Source organism: Trachemys scripta, chromosome 2, assembly GCF_013100865.1.
Source record: "Trachemys scripta elegans isolate TJP31775 chromosome 2, CAS_Tse_1.0, whole genome shotgun sequence".
NCBI classification, from domain to species: Eukaryota; Metazoa; Chordata; order Testudines; family Emydidae; genus Trachemys; species Trachemys scripta.
In genome coordinates this window covers 266,430,570-266,451,453 of record NC_048299.1, presented here as the reverse complement: position 1 = coordinate 266,451,453, position 20,884 = coordinate 266,430,570, and the positions used below count along the sequence as shown (strand labels likewise).

The following is a 20,884-nucleotide window of genomic DNA, read 5'->3' as shown; positions in this document are numbered from 1 at the left end:
CAGTTCATTTGCAAATTTGACACCATCAGATCAGGATTAAACAAAGACTGTGAATGGCTATCCAACTACAGAAGCAGTTTCTCCTCCCTTGGTGTTCACACCTCAACTGCTAGCAGAGCACCTCACCCTCCCTGATTGAACTAACCTCGTTATCTCCATACTGATTTATACCTGCCTCTGGAGATTTCCATTACTTGCATCTGAAGAAGTGAGGTTCTTACCCACGAAAGCTTATGCTCCCAATACTTCTGTTAGTCTTAAAGGTGCCACAGGACCCCCTGTTGCTTTTTACCGATTCAGACTAACACGGCTACCCCTCTGAAGCTATACAAAAGTGATCAGTTTTGTTCACAAGCCTGTTCTCCAGACCAGCAGAGGGGGGCATCGTGTACGCCATGAAATCAGAGCCTGGAGGTGAGGGGGAAGGAGTGACCTCATGTTGCTGCAAGTGATTCACTTTGGGTCACACACAGCAACACTGGCAGGCTGTAGAAGGAACTGCTTTAACCCTCACCAGCTAGAGGAAGGACAGTCACAAATATTTCCTTTGAAAGAGTGAGCATACATAGGAGATCCTAGAGGACTCTTCCTCTCCAATGCTGTGAAGTCAGTATTGCCAACCTCAAGCAGGAAAACATGTGTCCAGCCCCAAAAAAACATGATACAAAAGAGCCATGAGTTTTAAGCCAAAGTAATAAATGCTGGATTCTTTTTTTTCTGCAGTCTGGTTAAGTTTGAGGCTTTAGGGTGCACTGGCTTCAAATTTCTAACCTTTTCTCTGTAACGATGAAGGTTAGAAAAAAATTAAAATGAAAGCTGAGATTGTCATACCATCTCTTGATCCAGCTAGTGGGAGTTTAAATATATCAAATGCCATAAAATTCACCACAAAAAAAAAAAAAAAAAAAAGAAATCACGAGAGTTGGCAACAGTTTTATCCTAATTAAAAACAAAAAACAAACAAAAAAAAAGATTAAATTGCCATACATTTTATTTTCAAAAGCTGTTCCATTAGCAGCTGCATTATTTCAAAGTGATCTAAATGCAATTGCATGAAATAGAGCATACCTTGTGGTTCTTGAACATGTAAAATTGAAACAAAGTGTTGCATCATAACATTTTTGGGGAAAAAAGGCATCTACCCATCAAACAACCTCACAAAGCTGCTTGCCAGATTGAACAGTCTATCTAAACTATGTACCGAATAATGGCATCTCCTATTGCTCAGTGGCATTTGAAACAGAAATTAACAAGCAGCTTTCAATTTACAAAAATTCACAAACTTAAGCAGAATTTCCCTAATGCCACGTGGTTTGCACAAAATGCTTTGAACATTATAAAAGTAAAAAAAGTCCATAAATGATACAGGATAATGCTGAATGATACCTAATGTTATTTTCAACTTTCAAACACTAAACTATCAAATGCATTAGTAGCCCCACTGAGTAGAAAGGTTGACAGTGTTTTTATCCTTTACAATGCTATGCAACAGGGGTTGGCAACCTCTGGCACGCGGCTCGTCAGGGTAAGCACCCTGGCGGGTCGGGCCAGTTTGTTTACCTGCTACGTCCGCAGGTTTGGCCGATCGTGGCTCTCACTAGCCACGGTTTGCTGCTCCAGGCCAATGGGAGCTGTGGGAAGCAGCACGGGCTGAGGGATGTGCTGGCTGCCGCTTCCTGCCGCCCCCAATGGCCTGGAGCGGCGAACCACGGCCAGTGGGAGCCGCAATTGGCCAAACCTGTGGACGCGGCAGGTAAACAAACTGGCCTGGCCCGCCAGGGCTTACCTTGGCGAGCTGCGTGGCAGAGGTTGCCGACCCCTGCTATACAATTACTAGCTATAAAAACCAACATTTGCTACAACAATGAAGAGTTCTTGATTCAAAAGAACATGTGAGTGATGTGATCCAGATGGTATTTGTATGGCTTTCTGCACTAGAGAGAGTTGCTGAAGAAGCCTCGGGAGATAACTGACCCCCACAAATTTAGTTGCTTACACAAAAATATTGGTTTAAAAAAGGAATGGAACAGTTCAGACCAGAGAAAAGGCTCTGGATGCCACATCTAAGAATTCAAACTGTATCTCTGACAAGAAATTAGTATCTTTTTAGCATCTAGATGGACTTTTGGTCTGACCCAGTGTGGCCATTCTTATGTTCTTATCTCAAAGTCCCCAAATGAGCCAAACTTGAAGATACAGTTGACACTTCTTTACAAATCACCAAGCACAGTTTAGAGCAGTATTTCATAGAAACATAGAATATCAGGGTTGGAAGGGACCTCAGGAGGTCATCTAGTCCAACCCCCTGCTCAAAGCAGAACCAATCCCCAGATTTTTGCCCCAGATCCCTAAATGGCCCCTTCAAAGATTGAACTCACAACCCTGGGTTTAGAAGGCCAATGCGCAAATCACTGAGCTATCCCTCCCCCTTCTCAACGACCAGCCCGTGGACCGGCACGAATCCCTGAGATCTCCCTGACACAGTTTAGAAAGGCAGCAAGTCGGTACCTGGTATCAAAAAAAGTTGAGAAACACTGATCTAGCGCATCCCTTCCATCATGGTCCCTGAACTTTAGAACTGGCCTGTATCAACAGGTCATCCAGATATGACTGGAAAAGCCATGTGGAATCTTCAGCAGTCACTACCATGATATTTTATTTTTTTTTAATTCAGGCGCACTGTACAAACTTAAAGGTGAGAGCTCTGTATTTGAGGGAGATATAATGAAACTGTTACCATTCATTATCTTCCTCTGCCCTGCATCTCTTTCTCCTGTTTCCTCTGCAACATTAGTTTTGTATCCAACAACCTCGCTGCCATCATTTTACCTACTGAGAGCTGTAGTTCCAGTTTAAATTTAGCAGATTTCTTACAACTATATTCTAAGCATCACTGAAAAAGCTGGCTCTAAAAACTGAGATACTGTACAAAAATGTTCTTCCTGGAAACAGAATACACTGGGTTGTCACATGGTAAGAAAGCGACTAACAATCAAACCAATGTTCTAAGGTCTATTGCCACTCATTTGTCTGGAGGAAAACAGCCCACAGACATTCACTGTAGAACATAAGCAACTGAGCAAAGTTCACTCTTGATAGACTATTTTATAATTTTTTTTTAAAGCTTTCCTCTTTTTAAGGGCTTCAGGAATAGGCTTCAAATACCCGCTGTCCCATTGTTTGTTTCACAGCATTGCTAATTATGTGGCAGTGTGATTAATTAGGTTCTTGTCTTCAAAATGGTTTTTTTAGACAAATCAATCTTCTACAGTGTAATGAATCATGAAGTTCAGGAAAAGAGGAAAAAAGGAGGACATAATTTTAACATGTTCACAATGAGCTGCTAATGAGGATGCACTCCAACACAATGAGCGTGGTGTGGACACGCAGGACCAACTTAATACGGAGGCTCGATGTCGTCTTACATAAAATCGGCTTAAGTTTGTAGTGCAGATATGCCCTCAGTGAAAGTGGGACCAGTTTCCTCAAGAACAGACTGGTGTTAACCCAATAACAAAAGGAGAGGATGAAAAGAAGGCACAAATGAGCACTCAGAGCACAAAATCATGATGACGATAAAATTAATCATGAAACTAGAGGTTGTGAAGAGAAGGAATTATTTGAATTGCCTATACGTTAATGCTCAGAGCCTAGGTAACAAACAAGATGAACTCGAATTGCTCATTTATTAGCAAAAATTTGTTCTAGTTAGCATTACTGAAACCTGGTGGGATGATTTTCATGACTGATATGCTAAAAATCAATGGATTTTTTTTATGGCCTATTTAGGAAGGATCAAGTGAGCAAAACGGAGGAGTGGCTACTCTGTGTCAAAAATTACATTACCTGTTTCCAAGTCACTGACCGCTCAGGACAAAGTGATCTTGAATTCTTATAGATCAGTGTCCTAACAGATAAAGTACAAGACTGAGTACTAGTTTGTATCTGCTGCAGGCCACCAAACACTAGGGGACAGGATAACTGGTTCCTTAAGCACCTATCTATAATGTGTACAGGGAAAAATAGCTGCATGTTCATGGGGGATTTCAATTTCAGTGATATATGGAATTTCTAAATATTGTAGATGACAATTTTCTAATTCCAGAAGTCACATTCAATATGGGGTGGGAAATCTATATTTCGGGTGACCAGATGTCCCGTTTTTATAGGGACAGTCCTATTTTTGGGGACTTTTTCTTATATAGGCACCTATGACCCCCTCACCCCGTCCTGTTTTTTCACAGTTGGTATCTGGTCACCCTATCTATATTGGGCCTCACCTTGACAGACAGAGGAACCAATCACAGAACTAAACATTAGTGGTAGCTTCGGTATGAGTGATAATGATTTGATCATATCTGTAATGTGCAAATAGAATAAAGTCCAAACAAATAATATATACGGTGACGGGGTTAGGCCAGACGGCTATAGGAGAGTGATTTTTTTTTTTACACTGGAGAAAGAGCGAACACAGTCCCTCCACTACCACATTTGTGGAAATCACAGGGGTCAGCACACCCGCAGTGCAATGGATAAACTTCAGCCTGGGAAAACTACCTTCGTGATCATGGTATCTCCCCTGCCAGGTAAGTATAGAAGGCCGGTATATTAGCGCCAGGATAAGCAGGTCCCTTTTCCCCTGGTAATTGAACAAGGGTTACTCCACATTAATTAGGACACCTGGGGTCAATCAAGGGCCTGCCAGAACCTGTTAAAAGCCTCTCCTCCAGTCAGATAGGTGCATGCAACAGGAGCTGTGGGGAACGGGCGTGCTACTGGAGAGCTGGACAGTGCAGACACTGGTAAACACTGGAGACAGACCTCACAGATACAGAGGTGAAGAGCAGGGGAAATCCTGCCCAACAGGGAGTATAGCCCTTCCAGCACCCAGAGGTTTGGGGAAAAGAGACCCTGCCCGAGGGGAGAGACTGAACTGGGCTCCTGGCCTGCCACCACTACATCCGGAGTAGTTACCGGAGACTAAGAGGCTCCCCTCCCCCTCCCGTCAGGGAGGCTGGGAGCAACCCCTGCCCAGACAATGTGGGGGCAGTAAACCCAGGGGCGTGGGGAAATTCCCCGGGAGAGAGGAATCCCCGGGCCTGCCACTAAGAGGAAGCGCGGAACTCACCAAGGCAGAGAAGGAGCTCTGCCACAATACTTCATGCTTAAAGAGAACCAAATTCACAAAGCTGAAGCAATTGAGCAAAATCAATTTGGAGCATGAATTTAAACAGAAAAATGTGAATGGGAATTGTCTGAGAACATTTTACTAAATGCCCAAAAAGCCAGGGACTTACAACTCTTATGGAAGAAAGTGGCATGACTGCTGCCAATATCCGAATCCCATTAACATTAAGGTCAAGAGGATGGGAGCTGTTCACAACGATATGCTACTATTAAATGAAGGTTGTTAATATCGGGATTGCTATCAAGCAGAATCTACTTCACTGTGCAAACAGAGGAAGACTGGATGGACCCCATAAAGGGGAAAAGACCAAATAAAATTAGTTGTATTCATGAGTAAGGCATTCATCTCCAACTTTTACTATGAAAATCATTTCATACTTTTAGTAGGATAAATATCCATAGATAAGAATTATTTTGATAGTTAAGCTGCTTATAGATACATTCATATGGGTCATACAGGCACTAACTACATGCAATCTCAGGCTTTCATTAAGTTTTTTCCTTCGATTGAATACCAGCTGAACATCTGGCATGACAATCTCTCACCACCTCCAATCTTCTATTAACTTGATTCAGATTTGGGTTAGCAAACTGTTTACTCACAGAATTGGTTCCAAGAACTTGCAGCTTTGGTTCCCCTGACTCTAGAAGCTTGGCCACCATCTGAAGGAAACTTTCCACAAATGGTTTAATGCTTTGAGAATGGCAAGCCATTAAAAGTTGGTCCAGTGCCTCCATGGCGATTAAAACATACCTGAAAGCAAATTGAGAAGAGATCCATACAGATGCAAATTGTGTGTCATATTTACCTTGGCCCAAACTTTTACATGCTTTTATTTAAGCCTATATTATAAAAACTGGAAAAAAAAATTTAAATGTCAGATTGGTGTAAGGCACATCACCCTAATATTCTCCACTTATTTCAGAAGTATATTTTCGAAGACAAATCAAAGTAAAGAAAAGATTCCTGGGTATTCCTGTAGAATTTTTTTTTTTTTAGATCTTATTTTTCCTACTTTTTATTTTGTATTAAAGGCACCACTCTTCTAGTCAGTAGAGGGCCTTCAGTCTACCAAAATCCCAGTATGACAAGACAGCAGTGTATCTAAACTTCCACAGTTTAAGGAGGCATCTCAATCTACACAGAGCATGTTAGTGAGAGGGAAGACTGCTGATCAGGAGGGGTGTTTACTGTCACTCACATACTGACCGTTTCCATAAAAAAAATTCTTACAATGTTTTTACATCTATACCTCTATTTTCAATGATAACTGCCAGGCAGCAACAACATTCTCTTCCAATTCCATGTGCTGTCTGTTTCATTTTTTTAATCTCTTTCAACTTTATGGTCTCTTCCCCTCTCTATTTTCATTATATATTCTTCTCCCCTATTCCCTCTTTGGGAAAGTACAGGAAAGACCATTTCCAACCTGTTCCTCTGGGGTCAGGAGGATTAATTTAGCTCAAGTATTAAGGACAATCACCTGTGAAGTCAGACAATTAGCTTATATAACAATTATAGCTCCAACAGAAGAACTGAAGGATATATTAAATGAAAACAGTCTTAGTACAGTGGAAAATATGTCCTGCTGAGTCTAGAAGTTTGACTTGTAAATCCAGGTCATTTTCACATCCAACATTGCCTATAACTTCATAATTCACTTTACTTTTAATATATTTTGGCTAAAAAATAAAAATTAATAGCTATCCCCCGACCATAAGCATGAACAATATCCAAGGTTCTGACTCTATATGTCTTGTAGACTGAACCAGAATAATGATAGGGGAAAACAGCTAACTTTCCGCATCTGTATTTATACAGTGACCGAATCCCTTACCCGTAGCGATGTCTGACAACATCTCTGCTCAGTCTCTCTGCTAGGTAAGCTCCAATTCGATCCAGCTTCTCTGGTGCAGAAACTGCATAGAAAGTCAGCTTCTCCATATCAGCTTTAACAAGACCATCCTAAGAATGAGACAAAGTTTGTTTTTTTAATTCATAGGAACAGTTTTAAGCTTCTAAAATATCTTTCATTTTTCCAATTCAAAGCACAGGTTTGGGTTAATACAAACTAGAACATGCCATTTTACTAGAATATGTTAAATTGTTTATTAACAAGCTTGTCCAGGGCCTAAAATACAGAAATTGCAAAGTAAAAGATTAAGCCCAGTACTTCTCTGAGAAGTATATTGTCAGTGTTCCCCCTTCCTTCTAACAAAGGCAGATTATGGGTGAGCTGTGACATCATTCTTGAAACACACTATCTTTCCTAAAGTCCAATTTCTGTTACTTAAGAGTCCTTCAAAAAGCCATTACTTCAATAAAAAAAAAACACTTCAGAAGCGAGTGTGTTAAGTTAATCCTTTCAGGCTAAAATTGTTTTTATATAACTGAATTGCAGTCTAAATGTTTCATTGCTCGAATATCATGCCTTAACAGTTCTGACTCTTCTCTGTACAAGGCCACTGCTTTCCATATTTGTCTGTATTACAGCTAGTGTTTAAGGAGCTGAAGCCATCTGATAGTTAGAAATATCAGTACCAACTACAGTTATTGACATACAAAAAGTACTCAGGATTATCATAGGTTAATTTTTAGAGTGGAGATGAAACCGGGATTAAAATATATTGTTCATTTGAATAACTGATTAGAGCTGGTAGACAATACACATTTTTCTCAATTTTTTTTCAATGAAAAAGGGGTTATTCATGAATTTTTTTTTAAAGCTTTTTGTCCAGTTCTCTCACAGACATCAAGGTGAAAGTCTAGCCGTTCTCAGGGCCTCAACCCCTTCAACCAGAAGCTTCAGTCCTCCTCCACTAGAGTAACATCTTTAAAATTGTGGTTCCTTTTTGTACGGCAGCATCAGCTTCAAGGGAAGAATGACCAGATCATTGTGTAGGAATTTTTCTTCACTTCTTCTACACTTTGATAATTTCATGTTTAAATAAACTGGAGAATATTGGGATCAATTACTATGGAGGAACATACAGTAATGGTGATTAGATATGCCACACTAACCCTGAAAGCGATAAACTACATTCCTTCAGTGCTACGGGTACAGTAAGTTGTACTCCTGTTAAAGTTCCCTTTCCTGGCTGCATAACTGATCTGTGATTGTCTACTATCATCCAACTTATTTTACACTACAAAGCAGTTTAACTGGCAGTTCAGAAAACGGCAGTTTTTAAACAACAATATTTCAGATTCATTAATTCACTACTAACAATTTAAGTCAAATTAAATATTAATTATATAAAAGAAGGGTATTTTCTCTCAAAGTCTCACAAGAATGATTAACTTATGTGTGAACAGTCACAGGAGAGAATGTCCACCATATATGAAATGAGTCATTAGAAAAAGAAAATTCTTTAGTATCAAGATGCCCCAGTGGACTAAATAGATCACAGTTAGATGCCAGGCAATAATTAACATTTTAATGTGTAAAGTTAGGCCTACAACCATTCGCAGTGTCATACATTGTGGGCTGGACAATATCCTGCCCTCCCCTACCTTGTGCACGCACTAGGGTTACCATACGTCTGGATTTTCCCGGACACGTCCGGCTTTTTGGGCCTCAAATCCCCGTCCGGGGGGAAATCCCAAAAAGCCGAACACGTCCGGGAAAATAGGGAGGGAGGGCCCGGCGGTGCTTGGCTGGGGCCGCTGGGCCTGGGGCCGGCGGTGTGGGGCCGGCGCGGTGCTCGGCCGGGGGCCGGGGCCCCAGGGCCTGAGCTGAGCCGGGCGGGAGATGCCGGGGCCAGAGCCTCTTGGCCTGGGCCAGCCGGCCGCCGAAGGGAGCCGCTCGGCCAGGGGGGCCGGACTGGGCCGCGCCGCACCCTGCCCCAGCCCCAGCTTACCTGCTGCCTCCCTGTTTCAGGCTTCCCATGAACATTTGATTCGCGGGAAGCAGGGGTGGGGGAGGAGCAGGGGGCGGAGCGTTCAGGGGAGGGGGCAGAGTTGGGGCGGGGCTGGGGGCGGGGAAGGGGCGGAGTTGGGGGCGGGCCCGGGGCCCCATGGAGTGTCCTCCTTTTTAAAAATTAAAATATGGTAACCCTAGCACACACCAGGACAATAGGAGAGTCTGATGGATTGCAGCATCAGGGCTGCTTTTTAGAGCACACACAGCACTAGTAAGGCTAATCCAACTTTAGATTTTCAGAGACGTTTCTCTATACCAGGGGTCTCAAACTCAGATGACCCCGAGGGCCGCATGAGGACTAGTGCATTGGCCCAAGGGCCGCATCACTGAACCCCCACGCCGCCTCTGGCCCCGCCCCCACTCCACCCCCTTCCAATTAGGCCCTGCCCCTGCCCCACCCCTTCCCCTGCCCCACCTCTTCCCAATCCCTTCCCTGAAGTCCCCACCCCAACGCTGCCCCCAGGGGGTTCAGAAAGGGTGCAGGGTGCAGCGGGGGCTCAGGGCAGGGAGCTGAGGTGCGGGATGTGGCAGGGGGCTCAGGGCAGGGAGTTGGGGGTGCAGGAGGGGTTCAGGGTGTGCCTGGTGCCGCTTACCTAGAGCGGCTCCGGGGTGGCAGCAGTGCTCACCAGGGCCAGGGCAGGCTCCCTGCCTGCCTTGGCTCCCGGCTCCACGCTGCTCCGTTCCAGGAACCAGCTGGAACCGTGTCCCTGCAGCCCCTGGGGGAGGGGCTCAGGCTTCCCTGCTTGTGCGGCTCTTGCCGCTCTTCTAGGTACCCCCCACGAAGCTCCCATTGGCCGCGGTTCCCTCTTTCTGGCCAATGGGAGCAGTGGGGGGCGGTGCCTGGAAGGAGGCAATGCCGGAGCCCTCTGCCTCCTTCCCCCTCCCTGAAGGGGTGTGCTGCCGGCTGCTTCAGAGAGCAGCGCGGCGTTTGAGGCATCAGGAGGCAATCCCACGGGCCACGTGTTTGAGACCCCTGCTCTATACCAATAGTACCAAACATGTTTAAAGAAGTATTTGGTTTCTATGATTGTATATGGAAAACAGACCATCTTGTAGGTAGACAGAATTTACGTCTGAATGACTATTTCCTCTGAAAAAAAAAAAAAATCCATGCTTTGAAGATATCAGATCCACAGAAAAGAACAACTCTCCCCTGCAGCCGAAATTTTACAAAAAACATAGGTAGCTAGCCCACAGTGATAACAGCAGATCTTCTAGGAAGAATACGACTCCATGCTATTCATATCCTTCATTTAAAAAAAATAAAATAAAAAAGGTAGTACAAATCTGATAAGACATTGAAAGTGATCTTCCACCATTTACAGAAACTCTCGATTAGTTTCAAACATTCAGCTGTATTAGATATTTAGCACCATCAGTACTTAACACTCAAGAAAACTATATTTTCAAGGAACATGGTATGAAAGGTTTCAGAGTAGCAGCCGTGTTAGTCTGTATCCGCAAAAAGAACAGGAGCACTTGTGGCACCTTAGAGGCTAACAAATTTATTAGAGCATAAGCTTTCGTGGACTGCAGCCCACTTCTTCGGATGCAGTAGGCTGCAGTCCACGAAAGCTTATGCTCTAATAAATTTGTTAGTCTCTAAGGTGCCACAAGTACTCCTGTTCTTTTTATGGTATGAAAGGGTTTCTACTCTATGTGTCCAAATGAAGTCACAATAAACCAATACATATGGACACTAAAGATGAAAAACAATTGGATCATAGTCCATTGGGTGAACCAAACTATATATTTCAAAAAGACAGAAAACAAAGAAGTGCTAGGCATACAGAGAAAAGGAAATATGTTCAAACTTGTGGTCATATCTGAACAAAAATCCTGTTTAATATTAAATATTTGTGGTCCAAACAGTTGGATGACAATTTTGCAGATTTCTCTCTTACTGGAGAATGCTCTGGCAGATTAAAAATTGAATGCCTTTCGTTCTCCAAAAAGTACATTAAAAGTTACAAAATATTACTATTTCCGGTACAATAATATTTGAGTAAACAAAGAAGATTAAAATTCAGGATTTTGGTTAAGGGTTTAATTAAATCATTACTTACTTTGGGGTCTTCGGGGAATATGTTATCCACCAGACGTTTGTAACGAGGGCGCAAAGCAGAACAGCAACAGCATACTCCTGGAAAAACATTTACCAGAAAAACAAAAAAAAGCAAAACACAAAAAATTAGGTTATTAGAAGGTGAATGTTTTAGAAGCTGTATAGAATCATTTAAGAGAGGAAGAGTGCGAGCCTATGTCACACTGACAGACCCAGGGCGTCGACAAGATCAAACCTGGGACCTCTGAAGCTTAGTGCATGAGCCAAAAGCCACATAGTCTTCTACACAGCATTAGCTAAGAGCCATCTAAGTAGTCTTGGTGCCACTAGAGGGAGATAGAGCACCATACCCAGGAGGTGTATGGGCTACACATACAGGAAAACACAGCTGCAAAGTTAAAGGGTAACTATACTGTGCAATCTCACTTTCTAGAAAAGTGTCATTTGTGGAAAGTGAGTTAAACAAAAATTAATTAATATTGTAATATAGCTCATTTTTTGCACACCTTGCCATGTTTTCCTTAGGAAGAAGTATCTGCCAGAAAGATAACAGGCAACAATTCCACCAGAAGATTATGTGCATTGGCATAAAGACTTGTAGAGCATGGGTCTATCCTACTCCAGGGCCTGAAAGTTAAAAACTTTCATCTGGAGCAGTGGGGCAAGACACATCATCTGGGTTAAACAGGGGCAGTCAAGCAGCAAAACCACCTCATAAGAAAGGTCATACCGGGTCAGACCAAAGGTCCATCTAGCCCAGTATCCTGTCTACCGACAGTGGCCAATGCCAGGTGCCCCATGCCAGGTGCCCCAGAGGGAGTGAACCTAACAGGCAATGATCAAGTGATCTCTCTCCTGCCATCCATCTCCACCCTCAGACAGAGGCTAGGGACACCGTTCCTTACCCGTCCTGCCTAATAGCCATTAATGGACTTAACCTCCATGAATTTATCCAGTTCTCTTTTAATCTATGTTATAGTCCTAGCCTTCACAACCTCCTCAGGTAAGGAGTGACAAGTGAAGAGCCCTTCACTTAGGAAGGAAGAATCCCATTCACTGCTACAGGCTAGGGACCGACTGGCTAAGCAGCAGTTCTGCAGAAAAGGACCTGGGGATTACAGTGGACGAGAAGCTGGATATGAATCAACAGTGTTCCCTTGTTGCCAAGAAGGCTAATGGCATATTGGGCTGCATTAGTAGGAGCACTGCCAACAGATTGAGGGACGTGATTATTCTCCTATTCGGTACTGCGCCCAGTTTTGGGTCCCCCACTACAGAAAGAATGTGGACAAACTGGAAAGAGGGCTACGAAAATGATTAGAGGGCTGGGGTACATGACTGAGGAGGAAAGGCTGAGGGAACTGGGCTTATTTAGTCTGCAGAAGAGAAGAGTGAGGGGAGGATTGATAGCAGCCTTCAACTACCTGAAGGGGGGTTCCAAAGAGGATGGCGCTAGGCTATTCTCAGTGGTGGCAGAAGAAAGAAAAAGGAGCAGTGGTCTCAAGTTGCAGTGGGGGAGGTCTAGGTTGGATATTAAGAAAAACTATTTCACTAAGAGGGTGGTGAAGCACTGGAATGGGTTACCTAGGGAGGTTGTGGAATCTCCATCCTTAGGAGGTTTTTAAGGCCCAGCTTGACAAAGCCCTGTCTGGGTTGATTTAGTTGGGGTTGGTCCTGCTTTGAGCCAGGGATTGGACTAGATGACTTCCTGAGGTCTCTTCCAACCCTAATGTTCTGTGATTCTATAACAACTGCCTGCAACAACTGGTGAAGTGAGCAAGCCACGTGTTTCAAATCTTACTTGGCTTGTTCAAGCTTAGGAATTAGATTGCATATTTATCTTATTTCTTTTGTAACCAAGTGTGACCTTTGTAACATACCACGTGTAAATCAGTTTCTAGTTAATAAACTTGTTTTACTCTTTTATCTAAACCAGTGTGTTTGATTGAAGTATTTGGGAAATCTTTAGTCAGGTCAACTGGACTGATGCATATTCGTTACCCTTTGTTGATATGACAAACTAGTTAATGAGCTTATAGAGTCTACTGAACAGTACAAGACAAATTTCTGAGGGGCAAGGCTGGGACTGAGGGGCATGCAAGTGTCGCCCTGTACCTCTTCATGGATGGCTGGGCACCGCATTTAGTACTCAGCTAGAGAGTAACTTTACATGCTGGTGGCCGAGAGTGATCAGCACCTAGAGAATTTTGTTGTTCATGAGCAAAGCAGTGTAAAAAGCATCCTAGGCTGGAGAGCTGAGGGGACACAACAGCTCATGTTGCATCCTGGGGAAATCTCACAGGAACAACAATGTTAGATTGCATGTGGCTGTTAAGGCCAGTTTAGTATTTTGAAATACATATGTAATGCACTTTGATTGGGGCAACTATGTAGTAAATCATACATTATAAGTAAGTCATTTGCTGTAAAGTTAATCTCATGCTCAAACAAGAGTATTTCCACAGCCCAAACCAATACTCTTAATAACCAACAATTGTTAAGAGGAAAAAAACCCCTAAGAATATACTGCTGAAAATATTTCTTTTCATGGTTAACAGAAAAGCATTCAGACACTAAGCCTGGGTCTACACTACCCGCCTGAATCGGCGGGTAGAAATCGACCTCTCGGGGATCGATTTATCGTGTCCCGTCGGGACGCGACAATCGATCCCCGAATCGACGCTCTTACTCCACCAGCGGAGGTGGGAGTAAGCGCCGTCGACGGGAAGCCAGAGAGGTCGATTTTGCCGCCGTCCTCACAGCGGGGTAAGTCGGCTGCGATACGTCGAATTCAGCTATGCTATTCACGTAGCTGAATTTGCGTATCTTAAATCGACTCCCCCCTGTAGTGTAGATGTAGCCTCATTCTGTTGCATAGGTGTCATGATCCCTTTGTAAATACTTCAGAGACAATATGTAAATTTCTTGAGTACCGGGAACCACTGTGTCCTAGAAATGTCTTTGCCACTGTAAGTTACGTTAAATGGGGGTGGGGGACAACAAGAAAAATGCAAACATCCAAACAAGACAATAAATTGCACCAGAACTGCTCCATTTATTGCCTTATATTGGCTCTGGATTATCCTTTCACAATGTAAGGAAGGGACATATTATTGTATGTGTGTATACACACACTTCATATTTACATCTAATTTACACTAAGCAATAAAATTAGTCTGATATTTAGTAGCCAATTAATTATTCTGTGAATGCAATATGCAAACCAAAATATACCAAGATGCTCCCTTCCCATCCTTCTATCATTTGTAGGCTATTAAGACAACTAAATGAAATTACACTTTTAAAAATGCCTGTTCCTCCATCTTCTTGCCCCATTTCCGCTGTCAACCGCACTAACTGACAACGTTCTACTCAGATACATCAAAAGAGTCTTAGAGTAAAATATGCAGTCTCTCTATCATAATAAGCAACACATCACATTTCCTGTTCACAAAGACAAGAGAATATGGGTTAGGTATAGTTCATTTTTTTCTGGGGTTGAGCACAACCAGATTGTTCAAAGGAATAAAAACCCATTATAATTTACATGACAAGAAACAGCAATTAAAGTAATAATGCACATTTAAAATCAAAAATGGAATATAGCCAGCTAGCCATCTGGTACATTCCTCTACCAGTGCAGATTTATTCCCTGCAGTATTTTTAAGTGCTTTATCCAATCTAGTTTTAAATTATTCCAGAAATAGGTCAGATATGATGTGATTCCAACTCATTGGTCAAGTCCCAGATCCACAGTAGAGCAGCTCTGAAGTACAGGAGCCATTTAGAGATAAGCTAATATTAGTAATTGTCCACAAAAATCAGTGCGAGCCTGCCTCTCAAATCTCAAAACACAATACCTACCCAAATAGCAAGCAATATAATGGGATAGGGGAGGTGAACACTTTAGAGGAGATTAGATGCCTACCAATCGGATCCCCTTCCTAACATCTAACACAAACATACAAAAACTTTGCTAAAACATCAAGGCTGCTAAGGGAAAACAACACCCACGTTAAAACAAAACAGACTTAAGAATGTCTGGTTACTACCTTGATGACTGCAGTTTATTTGTTTGGGGGTAGGGACAGTGTTTAGGAGGGGATAGGTGTGTATGGTGAAGGTCATATCCGTAGTTGTATGACTTTACTCAACATTTGGATCTCTATGCAACTCAGAAACCTGTGTCATTTTTAGCCATATTTATCATCCAACAAGATGTATGGGAGGTCCAAGTATAAGCTATCCGCTGGTTTCAAACTCAATAACTAGTCAGGAATTTTCCACTCTTGCTTTCTACCAGTCAAGAGGAGCTGTAATAGATACAAAACTCCTTGTCTAATTTTGCTGTATCCCTCTCCATTACAGAGACTGTACAGCACTAGATACTGTTACCCTATCCACCTCTTCTCTCCCTCCTAATAATTAACTTTCCATTTGGGAAAGAAGAGCCCCATTCAATTTCAGTTATGCCCATTTTCTGACAATTTAATTCATTGTTTTTATCTTATGTAACTTGCAAACAACAATTGTGAAATTTACAACAATTTGTTTTTAAACACTTGGTCCTTCAGTCTACCTTCATCGGTCCTTTGATTCATTCATGAATACATAGTTGAAAACACAGTAGAATAGATAATTTCCACAGCACCAGATAGAGATAACAGAAATATTACTTCACTATAGGACTGAGGGAAAAAAAAAAAAAAAAAAAAACATAAATCCTTACTACATTTCACAAGAATCCTCCACAGCACCACATCAAAATATCAATCGAGTAAGTGATTTACGTGATTTTTTTTAAAAGGACACCTACAAATATCTTAAAGAAACCTATTTGTACAGTACAACATTTTGTAATATTTGATATTGCTTAAAATAAGGAAACAAGACTGAATTTGCAACAACTGGCTAAATCAGGTACATATTATAGAATACTAAAAAATTGAAGTAAAGATCATCATAAGCAAACTAGGGAAATGTGGTCTACATGAAATTACCATAAGGTGGGTGCACAACTGGCTAAAAGACAGTACTCGGAGAGTTATCAACAGTTCGCTGTCAAACTGGGAGGAAGTATCTAGTGGAGTCCCGCAGGGATCTGTCCATTTTCATTAATGACTTGGCTAACGGAGTGGAGAGCATACTTATAAAATTTGTGGATGACACCAAACTGGGAAGAGTTGCAAGCACTTGGGAGGACAGGATTAGAATTCAAAATTACCTTGAAAATTGGAGAATTGTTCTGAAATCAACAAGATGAAATTCAATAAAGGCAAATGCAAAGTACTACTATTAGGAAAGAAACCCAATACACATCTAAAAATGGCGAATAACTGGCGAGGTAGTAGTACTGCTGAAAAGAATCTGGGGGTTGTAGTGGATCACAAATTGAATACGAGTCAACAACTGGATGCAGCTGTGAAAAAGAAAATATTGTGGGGTGTATTAACCAAAGTGTCATATGTAAGATATGGAAAGTAATGGTTCTGGCTCTATTCAGCACTGGTGAGTCCTCAGCTGGAGGTGAGTACCCAAGTCTGGGCGCCACACTTCAGCAAAGATATTGGAATCTTATTAGATTATTTTCCTAAATTAGAACAATTCCATAAACTCTTAAGAGTAACTTTAGCAAAATAATTTGAGATAGTTATTTGAAATACAGATAAATACAGAAAACATTCTAAATACATATTTGCCATACAGCTATTATGTTTACAATTAATGAAAATACTGTTCATTCCAATAAAGACTTTCCTTTTTTAATCATCTTTCACATACTTGTGTCCCTTTCTCCCATTTACTGTCAAGAAAGGCCAAATTAAAAGCTCAGTACCAAAGGCAACTCTTCTATACCAAGAGCTACAACAGCAAACCTAAAAACAGTGTTTTTGACAACTGAAGCAATATAATCTGAATGTAAAATAATTGAGAGGATTTGATCTTGACACTTATTTATGAGCTGTTTTGCTGACTCATTCTGGTAGCCAGACCATGTGACAAACAGGACACAACTGCTACCCTTTGTGGGGAGGATATTCACCACACTGAATTTTGTTCAACCAAATGAATTTGCCAAACTAAACAAAATAGTACAGTAGACTTGAAACATGTCCATTTTACCTTTTACCCCCACTGCAGATTTCCCATAGTATCTTTCAATTGTGTTGTATTTACTACATTTTACCATCTGAGCAACAGGAACAAAGAAAAAGATTCTGGCATGCTTTTGTGCCCTGAACTGGTTTGCTTATGGCAAAAAAATAGAATGGGGAAAACAATATTCATAAGCAAATATATGAAACTTGAAGTTACGTCAGTGGAAAAAGCTGTATCAGTACATTATATTCCATGTAAAAGTTTTACACAGTAGATTAACACTAATTTTAACAGTACACATTTTCCTAGTATTCATATATATGTCCTCTGAAATCAAGATTTCATAGTCTACATGTTAAGTATTTACTAAGAGCATTCTCTTTTGTTTTTTAAATAAAAACATTCTACAAGCCACAGTGAGAAATGTTGCATAACATCAAAATAGTAAGTGATTTTTTCCCACCTACCCAAACGCATAAATGGACTTGGCTCCCATGCAGGATTGTAGTCATAGGTATTTTCCTGTTCAACTGTCGGAACTTGAACATATTGCCTCATCCTGTACGCGAGGTTACTTTCCACGTATTCTATTCTTTTTAGCTGTCCTTTTTCAACAGTTCAGCATCTTTTCAGCTCAGTTTAGCAGTATTCATGTAATGTACTAGAAGACTGTAAACGTATCTAATTAGCTCTCCGTGTGACATCAACATAAAGCTACCAAACACGGAACAACCCAAGTATCAAATTCTGTTAACACCACCCACTGTAAACAGGATACAGTATGAATGAGTTGACATGACCAGACTCGTTAAATCAAACTTTCATGTAATGTATAGCCTTCCTTTCGTATGAGAGATGACAGGAGAGAGAAACATTTTAGTTTTAGGAAAACCTGTGCTAATTCAGCAGCTGTATATAAATTTACAGTGGTAGTATCAAACTACCAATTTGAATTTCTTTTAGTATATTTAGCAAGTTTATCATATTTTTTAAATAAATTCCTGGCTAATAAGAAAGCCTTACAAAACAGACTTTTAAACAAGAATGTTAAATTTTAAGGACAGGAACACCTATTTAAAAGTCAGGAGACTAATCACATTAGAGCTACCTGTATACAATACCTTATAGTTTAAGCAAAGGCGGTATATGGAACAGTTTCTATATAAGGAACGATTAAGAAGATTGGAACTTTTCAGCTTGGAAAAGAGACGACTAAGGGGGGATATGATTGAGGTCTATGAAGTCATGACTGGTGTGGAGAAAGTAAATAAGGCAGTGTTATTTACTCCTTCTCATAACACAAGAACTAGGGGTTCACCAAATGAAATTAATAGGCAGCAGATTTAAAACAAACAAAAGGAAGTATTTAATCATACAACGCACAATCAACCTGTGGAACTCCTTGTCAGAGGATGTTGTGAAGGTCAAGCCTATAACAGGGTTAAAAAAAACCTAGATGAATTCATAGAGGATAGGTGTGTGACAGGTTCCCCCAGGGTGTCACATGGAATTGGCATACCACTGAGCTCCCTGACCCACCAGCCTGGGCTCCCTCTCACACTGTATTGCTGTGACAAGCTACAAAGGCCTCCAAGCCTGCACTTTCACCAGCATACATACAGGTAGACACACACCCAGCTGCAGTTACAAGCAGGCTCTCTGACCAGCCCCTGCATGGGAAAGCTATTCCCAGCTCCTCAGGCACATACCCCCTCTGGAGTATAAACCCAAAATTATACCGTCTTGTGCTGCACAGGGAACTGTACAGCATAAGCTCATAAAATTTCCCCCCTCCCTTAATGTGGAGAGGAATATACAACAGGCTTTTGCCCCTGAGCGATGATTCCCAAACGCTGGTTTAGATAAAGCAAAGAAAGTGATTAAAAGTGATAGCAAACAGATCAAAACAGATTACTTAGCAAACAAAAAAACGCAAAGTAAACTTAATATACTAAATAGATTGGATATGAGTAGCAGATTCTCACCCTACGAGATGATACAAGCAGGCTGCAGATTTTTAAGGGGCAAGCTGCATTTGCTTTACAGTTTGAACTCCCCAGGTGTATCATTCACAGGCTAGAAGTCCCCTTAGCCTGGGTCCAGCACTTCCCCCAGTTCAGTCTTTGTTCCTCAGGTGTTTTCAGGCATCTTCTTGTGTGGGGAGTTAAGAAGACCAATGATGTCACTCCCTGCCTTATATAGCTTTTGCATATGGCGGGAACCCTTTGTTTCAAAGCTCAATTCCCAGACCGGTCTGTGGAAAAATACTGACATCCCAAGATATGGTCTCATCACGTTCTTGTAGAATCATAGCAGCCATCACTCACAGGCTGTTTGGAGCATTCACAGGAAGGCTCACTAGGTGGTAGATAAGCTTTTCCTAAGGCCTATTGTTTTTCCTAATGGCCCATTGCCCTGAATAGGCCCTTCCCCACCCACTATCTAGACTGAAAGTATCTTATCTAGTGGGCATTACCCAGGTGTAACTACATTTGGAATACAGATACATAGTCAATATTCATAACTTCACATACAAAAATGATACATGCATACAAACAGGATAATCAAATTCAAAAACTCATAACATTTCCAATGGCACCTCACATGACTTATCTTGCATAAAATACAGTATAATTAGGTCATAATAATATAATAATATCACTGCAAAGAATATGGGGTGCAGTGTCACAAGGTCCATCGACGACTATTGGCCAGGATGGGCAGGGATGGTGTCCCAAGCCTCTGTTTGCCAGAAGCTAGAAATGGGCAACAGGGACGATCACTTGATGATTACCTGTTCTGTTCATTCCCTCTGAAGCACCTGGCATTGGCCACTGTCGGAAGACAGGATACTGGGCTAGATGGACCTTTCATCTGACCCAGTATGGCCATTCTTATGTTTTTTATGAGGGTATTACTAAATTTAAATCCATTATAAAGACTCTTCTCACAGATGCCTTGGTGCAGCGAAGACTGTTTGAGTAGAAATTCCACTTATGATTAAATATTTAGAAGGGTTTTTTTTTTTTTTTTTTTAAATGCATTCCTATGTCCTTGCATTATTTTATCCTTTTGTCTCCCACATGATAGTCACTTGTGGCAGACTAAAAGAAACATCCACTGAAGTGCTTTTAGAAGCCCCTTCAAAACTATTATAAATCTACCCATGCTAGATTTGAATGGTATTCTAATTATTGACTACTCAGTTTTACAGAGTAAAAATACTGAACTGCACGGGGATCGCAGCTTACTTTGTCCAAAAAGCTGACCACATGACTAAATCCCATTATATTGCAAATCACAAGAGTAAAACCCCAATCCACTGAATTTGGTATAATGAAAAGTTATATAACAAAGTGAAATATTTAACTGTAATCCATGAACAGAAACATCTTAAATTTAAACTGGCTTTAATATAGAAGGCTTAATTAATGCACACTGCAAGTTTTAGGGTTTGATTTTTAAATTAAGACAGCTACAAAGAAGTTCTGAACAGCCAAATAGCATTTTTCTCCTAGTTAAAAAATAGGAAAGTAAAAGAATTGTGCTTCTATCACATGCCAGAAGTTTTTTCTTGGCCTCTTACCTATAAGAATCCCTGTCAAAATCT

General features: G+C 41.3%; 1 protein-coding gene and 1 pseudogene across 4 annotated transcripts in view; both read right to left on the bottom strand.

Moving 5' to 3' along the window:
* Positions 1–20,884, bottom strand: part of EFR3A (EFR3 homolog A) — a 152,014-nt gene that overhangs the window by 81,583 nt on the left and 49,547 nt on the right. For 2 of the 4 annotated variants that reach the window (XM_034763629.1, XM_034763628.1), the window contains exons 4-7: positions 17,742–17,943; positions 11,177–11,253; positions 7,026–7,153; positions 5,791–5,941 (exon numbers count right to left, since the gene is read on the bottom strand). In XM_034763629.1, coding sequence (XP_034619520.1) covers positions 5,791–5,941; positions 7,026–7,153; positions 11,177–11,253; positions 17,742–17,832 — 447 coding nt within the window. In that variant the 5' untranslated portion in view covers positions 17,833–17,943. The remainder of the gene's footprint in view (positions 1–5,790; positions 5,942–7,025; positions 7,154–11,176; positions 11,254–17,741; positions 17,944–20,884) is intronic. The other 2 variants (XM_034763630.1, XM_034763631.1) reach the window with 1 other exon arrangement.
* On the bottom strand, positions 4,454–4,594 carry LOC117873979 (annotated as a pseudogene).